This window comes from Pundamilia nyererei, unplaced genomic scaffold (assembly GCF_000239375.1).
Source record: "Pundamilia nyererei isolate P.nyererei 1_Seehausen unplaced genomic scaffold, PunNye1.0 scaffold00142, whole genome shotgun sequence".
NCBI classification, from domain to species: Eukaryota; Metazoa; Chordata; class Actinopteri; order Cichliformes; family Cichlidae; genus Pundamilia; species Pundamilia nyererei.
Genome location: NW_005187543.1, coordinates 218,636 through 227,067, shown reverse-complemented (window position 1 = coordinate 227,067; position 8,432 = coordinate 218,636). Strand labels below are relative to the sequence as shown.

General features: G+C 41.4%; 1 protein-coding gene across 1 annotated transcript; it reads right to left on the bottom strand.

Annotated features, from left to right (window-relative positions):
• Positions 1–6: 6 nt before the first annotated feature.
• Positions 7–7,262, bottom strand: fscn2a (fascin actin-bundling protein 2a, retinal). Its single transcript, XM_005744310.1, has 5 exons — positions 6,202–7,262; positions 2,615–2,771; positions 863–984; positions 615–782; positions 7–510 (listed from the first exon to the last, which is right to left on the bottom strand). The coding sequence occupies exons 1-5, from the start codon at positions 7,022–7,024 to the stop codon at positions 305–307; spliced, it is 1,476 nt and encodes a 491-aa protein (XP_005744367.1). The 5' UTR covers positions 7,025–7,262; the 3' UTR covers positions 7–304.
• Positions 7,263–8,432: the final 1,170 nt, after the last annotated feature.

The window sequence follows — 8,432 nt, the reverse complement described above, 5'->3', positions numbered from 1 at the left end:
GATAACATCTCTTGTCTCACCATTTGTGAAATTACAAAAAATGACACATTTTTCACACAGTATGTGTCGTTTGATGTTGGCATTTTTGAAAGACAAAACATCAAAGAAACATATCTTTCTAAAGTGTTCACTTCTTCCCAATTTCAAAAGAAAAAAATCAAGCCAAAAAAAAAAAAAAAGGAAAACAAAACAAAACAAAAAAGGCAGGAAAATATTTTCCAGTCAGTCTGCTTCATATGACCTGGTAAAAGCACATCCTGCCCTTGCATTATAGGCCATCACTGAAGACCCACATTGAAGGGAATCAGTACTCCCAGAGAGAAGATGCATCGACAGATTTGCCATCACACATAAGTGTGCCTCCCTGGTCTCCACGAAGGTACTTGTCATTGGAGCCCTTGATGGCGACACGTCCATGCTCCAGGAACTCAAGGAAAAAATTCTCTGACTTTTCTCCATCTGAGCACACCAGGCCACTGCTAGAGACATACCAGAACTTTCCATTCACACCTACAGAAGAATACACATCCATTAATAATACAATTAATAGCTATTACATGGCAACAAAATGCAAGTGTACTCATTAAAATGTAATGTGTTGTGGACACACTGACTTTTTATATTGTAGGCGCCGTCGTTGAAAATCAGTGTGAAGATGTCATAGACGGATCGATTCGCATCTAGAGTGTTGGAGTTCTTGTGGTGACACACAAAGCCATTTTCTCCACGAAGGATCAGCATAGGGCGGTTGATGAGTTTCATCAGGAGCAACTCATCATCAGCTGAAACGAAGGATAAATACGTGGTGGGAATTTCAAACAGACACAGCTGACTCTCCAGCATCTTGCTTAAAGGCACGTACCCACTGTATCGCTGACTGCGGAGAGCTGCCCGTTCTTCTTTGTACACACGTACTTTCCATTGCTTGCTTTGAGCGCTACTCTTTGTCCCCTCCATTCAATATCAAACATTGTGTTGACCTCACTGGGTAAAGACATAGACAGGCAGAAGGAGAATCAGACGTGAGATATAGACTTACCAGGATTTCGACATTGATTACCTATGAAATGCCTTTTGAAAACCACATGAAGTTCTGAAATGACACACTGGAGTGTTTTCCACAACTAGAGGCAAATCTTCCTTGGAGCAGTTAAGTTTCACCGTTAACTGTGATTTTCATGTGCTTAGATTTAAGGACAAAAACCACTTGGTCAGGATTTATAAAAGGCAACAGTTTGGATTGATAATACCAATAATAACAACTGCACTAACAACCAAACCAGTGGGAGGATAACCTGTGTCTACAACTAAGTTACAATTGTGAACAAACCCAATCTAATTCAAATAACAACTCATCAGGAATGGTAACATTTTAGAGTTAAATTCAATTCTTAAACACACAAAGTGCACACTTGAGAACTCTTGAATTTAGTAACTCGAAGAACACACTTTAGTTGTGACTTGCACAACAACTGTGTTTCTGTATCCTTTTTTCCTCCACTCAACGCCAGCCAGTTACAGCAGATGGCTGCCCCTCCCTGAGCCTGCTGTTTCTTCCAGCAGAACCACTTTCTTGTTAAAAGAGTTTTTCCTTCCCACATTCCTTCGTCTTGAGGAAACTATTGTACTGATTTGTCTCTATATAAATAAAATTGAATTGAATCAATAGCATATTTTGGATGATACCTACATATCAACGCTTCATTTCATCAGTAATTCAGAAGTTTTTTGATCGAATACCCGTCTTCAGGCCTTTTTCACTTGGGTTTAGTTATTTTGTTGTTGTTTTCACCAAACACTTTTCTAATCTTCAGATCATGGACTTGTTATCCTGACATTCTCTTGTAAAATTTTGAATTTATTGTTCACACATTGATTGCATGACACGGAAGCAGGAAAACAGCCCCAGGCTATGATGTTTTGCTGTTTGGGTGTAGTGTTGTTTTTTTGTCTTCCCAATTATTGGGGATTTGTGACAAAACTTTTTACTTTTGTCTCCCCCCACAGGACATTGTCCCAAGTGTTATAGTATGTCTTTTTGGACTGAATAATCAGGGTTTTTTTTTTCACTCTGTCCAGAATATTCTTTGTGTGATTTTTAGCAGAGTAGTAACAGAGTAGTGCAAGTCCTGAATTTTCTCTATATGTGGACAGTTTGTCTTATTCTGGTCTGAAAAACATTTTCAGTCCAGTATATGTTTGTAGCATTGTATGTTGTAATATTTTCTAGTTTTGTGTATCTCTCTAATGCTTCTTTTAAGGTGCTATAAAACTGATTTTGCCATACTTCACACCATACTACTCAAAAAGAACAGATTGTCATTAATCAGACTTCATATGTTCTAAAATTATTGAGAGGAATATATATCAAGTCACATGTTCCATCTTATGTATAGACTAGTTTGTTAAAGTTGAAGCGATAGCACCTCACAGTGGCCTGTGAGGCTATGATTTAATTGGATGAAACAGTGTAGTTAGCATGCTAATTTCAGTAGATATGTCTGCAGCACACAGTGCAAAGACGTGTCTAGCGTAACATGGATACTGTTTATTGTTTCTTCACGTTAGTATACAGGTTATACATAGCTCCTGCACAGCTTTAATAGCTACTTACACCTCTGTGGCAGTGGATTGGATCTCTCCATGAGTCACTAATGTCCAGTAGGATCCGCCATTGGTTCTGAACATAGACTTTTTGCTTTCCTTATCTATCTCCATCTGAAAGGTCTCCATGTCTGTCTCCACGTCCTGATTGGCTGAAATACTCACTCCTAGTAATAAAGGGAGGAAGAGATAACATTGATAAGTGTGTCTTGGTTAAATGGATTTTTTATTATCATTTTTTTTATTGGTTTATATGGTTTACTGGTCGGAATGCCCTTTGCTTTTTATTGAGTGATAGATACTCAAGCTATAGCATTGCCAAACAGATTGTTTGTGCATAACGGTAATCCACAATCGTTTTAGTTGCTCCAAAGGTTTTAGCAACAAAAGTGTTTTTGTTGCTGTTGACTCCAGTGCATGCTACCATCTGCTTCAAGACTCCAGCTTGCTCTAGTCTGTTATATATCAGCTCTGCTAACCAAGGTATGTGTGATAACAGGACAAGTTGAATAATATGTGCTAAAATGAATATTACATTTGCATTTACCCTATTCTAAATGTTACCCTCACAACAAGTCTCAAGCATGAATCTTATGTGCCTTGTAGTCTTTTTGATGCCTGGTTGGTTTTGAGTAATAGGTACACTGCAGAATTATTTTTTTTTAATTAATTTTTTTCCCTGTCCCGTTTGGATCTTTAACCATCAGAATTGTTGTCTGCAGGCCAAGAAACATGCCAAGCGGATTCCCTTTACCAATTGGATCATCATGGCCTTGCCATATTGGTCCATTTGATTGACCTTTATTATAATTATGTATTTATTTGATTTGATTTTCGGTTGTTACAGAGGGGACAGACATGACTGGGGGATAGGACAGGGAGAAAGAATGAAAGAAAGAGAGACAAAGAAAAATAGAGGGGAGAAGAGATGGTGAGAAAGGGGGGAAGAAAAAAAAAAGAAAAACAAACAAAACACCTGGATCACCTGTATGGAGATAAGAAAACACAGAAGGGAAAACAAACAAAAAAGAGCAACATAATAAATACAACACCATCACAATAAACTAGCTAACAGTAGATAACAGTACATACTAAGTATTACATGTTATTGTGCAGTATGCAAGATTGACAGCGCACAATGTGCTTTGAGGTAGCAGCCAAGAAAGATGTAGAGCCCCAAACGAGAGGTCACCCAGTAGCCACGGAGCAGAGGCCAGAGGGGGTTGCAGTGATGTGCCTGCGGGCTCTGCCGGCAGCCAGCTGTGCCAGAGAGGACCGGGCCTCAGGCCCAGAGGCCTGAGGGCACCCCACCCTCCGGAAGGGGCCCAGCTGGGCCACAGGTGCCAGGCCCCGCCAATCGGCCACCAGGAGTGAGTTGGTACATACATGAGCGCCCAGCCCCAGACACCAAGAACCACCAACACACCAACGTCTGAGGGCATCAGCCACTGGCAGGGAGTGTGGTGAGGGGAGATAGGCCTTCATACCTCGGAGAGCCTGAGATGTTCCCAGAGAGGTAGAGTCTAAGACCCAAGCTGACATATAGACACAGACGAACAGGCGCACACAGACGCAAACGTGCATGCCCACCCCCATATACATAAATAAATACTCGGCACTCACCCGACATGGAGACAGACACAAATAGACACTGTACACACATTCACACTCCCCAAACATACTCTATATCCCAGGTCCGGGTACCCCTGCCACTGCAGAATTTTTAAGATTTGCATTTGTTGAATTTCTAAGGTAAGTTGCATGCTTTTGCCTTTCTTCCGTACCAGTGAACCATATAATCCATCTATCAGTCTTTCAGACCCTAAGGTCTCAATACGGTTTGACTAAGAAATCAGTTTCCCGGCACTGCAGCTATTCAGCCAATATCCAGCATTTGCTTTCTTAAACAAATTTCATGACCTCATCTCACGTGACCTGTTTTTCTCCTGTTCTCTAACCACAGGCGCCTCACTTGCAGTGAGTCTATTGTTTCAGCCCCTAATCCGCATGTCACATAAACTCTGGTGGTAACACAGACAGGTATAACTGAACTGTGTCTGCTGTAGTTCAAATTAGATGCCACAGAAATATCCTTTAACCTCTCTCTTAATCCCGTTACAACCCTAATCCCCCTCAGTCACCCCTCCACCCTTCCTGTTCATTCGCTTGCTGTAATTCCCTGAGTGGTGAAATGCAAATCTGCACGGCAGGGTCCAGTAAGCAGCTTTCAGAGCCTTGTTCCTTAAAGAAACGTGGAGCTGCCACAAGGCAAACCAGTACTGGCGAAAATTAGTCTTAACCTTCTGTTATGTAGATGAACTGTCAGATTGCTGAAAGATTTCCCTCATAGTAATCTCTTTTAATGCAGAATATTATTCTTGCATAATGTCTGCAGCCCAACATTAGTCTGAGAATCCCCTTCCCACTTTTCACTATAGAGGTAATTTAACAACAGAGTTGTCCTACAGTGATAGTTGTTTGAATTATTGTTTTAATTGACTCTTAAAGCTTGAGAAAAACTTGGAAGAAGAAAAAACTATCTTCTCCTTGTCCTGCTTCATCTGCATAATATTACTGGGCAGAGCAGATCACATCAACCAACCTGAAAGAAGATCATGTGCTTGAGCTGTCTGCTAAGGCCTGGCTATAGCTGCTAACACCTCACTGTCACAGTAGTTAACTATAGATCCACATAATGTGGAGAAAGGTAAAAGGTAAAGAGCGTGTAGCTGTAAGGCTTAAAGTCCATTGATGGTAATTGACACCACTGGGGCACAGATCTCTCCTGGAGTCATTTGCACACTACTTAATCTTCAATGGACACAGTGGAAATGACAAAGCCCATTACTGCAACTGCCTTCACAGTTGCCATCAACCATTCCAACATCCAGGCAAAAGTGGCAGAGCTTTATATTCCTAACTGGTAAAAGATAACTCATTGCTTTTTTTCTGGTTACTACAATATAGCTATAAAGATGTATTTTTGTAAACCTAGACCAAGTGAAGTTCATTATCATAGACAGAGGCAATGTTCTACTCAGAAGACAAGTCATGACCCCAATTCTGCTGGTTTGAACTGTTTTGCTTTGGCTGAACTCTCAGATAACCCCAATAGCTACACCTAGAAAACAATCAACGTAGCCATTATAGCTCAGTTCTTGAATTACTTTGCAAAGTCCCTGCTGATTTAAAGAGAGGCATAATGCTGCAAAGAGACTACTTATCAGAAATCAAATGTACTTGGATAAAAATATTATTGCATATAATCAGAAATAGAACTTGTTCTTTCCTTTGGCGTGTACTTATTCTAGCTGTTTATCTCACATGTCTCTGCTCTTTTTGGTGTCTGCTTGTTACAATTAATGCATGAATGTTTACCTAAAGATTTTATGTCTTTGCAAATGCTTAAATCGAATTGTTTACCCTCTCAGACTGTCGCTCATTAAAGTTATCCCCTCTTTAATGATTTTGAATCTGATACTCAGTTAAGAATAGTATACTGTAAGTATAGCCTTCCGTTCATCATTTAAAAAAGCAGAGCTGTAATGACACGAAGAACATACTTATTTGTATTACACTGCATTGGATCCAAATTACCTTGCTTGACTGAAACAAATCTTTTATTTGCAGCTTGAAAAACTACTTGTGGATGACTCTCTTCCAGATCGAACAGCTCGTCTTTTCCAGGCTTGGAGCATCGGCCTGACCGCAACGTTCCTGTGGGTCCCACCGGGGCCAGGTATTTCCCGTCACAGTCCTTAAAGGCCAGCTTGCCAGATTTTAGCTCTAGAGTGAAGCTAGTTGCATTGGTATTCTCCTTCACAAGTTTGCCGTCGTTGCTGAGGAAACGGCTGTCACAGGTCTTCAGGCTGTACTTGCCATCGAGGTATACCAAGGTGACGAGGGAGTCCACTCCCCAGGGAATGTTGCTGTCCACAGATATCTCTCCATCTGAAGCAGAGAGATGAGCATAGCGCTTACGTGCCACACTGAGAAGGCTGGCCTGTGGATGTAAAGCCAAATGGACGGCCCACAGCTCTTGTTCCCCAATGATTTGGGCAAAGCAGGACAAATAGTCTGCCGAGCCTCCAAAGTAACGTTGAAAAGGTTCTGATTGCAGAGCCCAGCGTCCGTCAGCTTGGGGCACGATAAGAAAACGGCATTCAGGATCACGCATCTCTGCCCCACATATGATCTTACCATCTTTGTCAGAGGCCAGATAGCGTCCCAGGTGGCTGCGGAGGAAGACTACTTGCCCATCTTGCTCATCCTGCTCTAAGGTCCAGATCTGTTTCTTCTTCATGCTAGTAGCCGAGGCGTTTACCTTGAATCCAAAAGCCTCAGCCGTCAGGTAGCGGTTCTCATAGTTGATGAGGCCAAACTGCAGCTTCAAAGCTTTGTTAATTCCGTTTGTAGACATGCTTGGACAGGACGCACGTTACAGATTGCGTGTGGAGAAGGTTAGGACAGACAGAGTAATGAGAAATGAAGAAACTCAGGCATGAGACTGAGCAGTAACAAGTAAAATACTTGATTTCTCTCCTTTTCTGTCTCTCAAGCTGTGAAGTAGCTCCACTTATCTCTCTTGATGGAAGTCCTTGCTTCTCTTGTCACTTTCTCTGTTTCCCCAGAGGGCTTGCTCAGGCACTTGCTCTTGGTTCCCTAATGAGTTAGGATTAAAATCAGCAGGACACAGCTCCTCAATCCAACAAGCTGCTGACGTCACAAACCAGTGCACCAACCACAAGCCACCCCTCCTCCCTATTCTTCTCCAGCATGTTGTCTGCGCAGCTTCGTTCCCCCTCTCTTCTGTATCTCCTGTTCTGCCATCTCCTCCTTCTTTTCCTTCTTGTCTTGCTTCCCTGTAACTCACATTGACACACTCATTTGTCAGCCTGACTCCTATTGGTTCTTACCTCTCCTTGTTTAGGTCCATATACTAGTAGCCACGCTATCCAGTCCCAGGATTATCCTAGCGTTGATCTGCTGGCGAACCTCAGTCTAATTGCAAAATGTCCAGAGAGTAAAGGTGCTTTTGGATGTTCCCCACTTTTTCCTTCTCCTTTGAGTCCCCTTACAAATAGATTCTTTTCAATGATTAAGCAGGTTTTAAAAGTGCAACTTTTGCATTGACATTTTTAAAAACACTACTTATCTATGAGGAGCATTCTCCTCATGAAGCGTCTCTTTTCCATTGCAATGGGCCAGCATTTATGTATATGGCTAATTTAGAATCCCAATGCCTAGAGAACTATAATGAAAGTAAAGTTGTAAATGTTATCTTTATAGCAACAGTTTGCTACACACAGGTCCTTAGAGACTTTCTTGGAACCTTTGTTTCCTTCACAAATTCAAATATCTGAGTCAAAGTCTGTAAGCTCACCCAAGAGGGATTTGAATAGCACACATTTGAATGCACATTTGCCTTTTTCTTCACTCTCATATTGGCTGTGTTTTAACCTTCTTCTTTTTGATCCTGCTGAACCCTTCGCTGTTATCCCGCCAGACAATTAATAATAGAGGACGCAGCTCAATATACTGGCACGCACTGTGACCTTTGTAACAGTGCGTGCTAATATCTACTTTAGTAAGAGCATTACCGCCCTCTTTTACCCTCTTTTAAGGATGTTGTGGGTAATACCAAAAAGAACTGTAATATTGCAAATCCACAAAACTATGTGATTAGGATTGCTTTGCAAAGCTAAATTCTGAGGGTATTATTTCGATTTAATAACCTTTAATGGTAATTGCTCTCATCTATTATTAAGAGTGATTAGCATGGTGATCCCAGACCACCTTAGGGAGTTACCAGTATAATGTTAATCTAG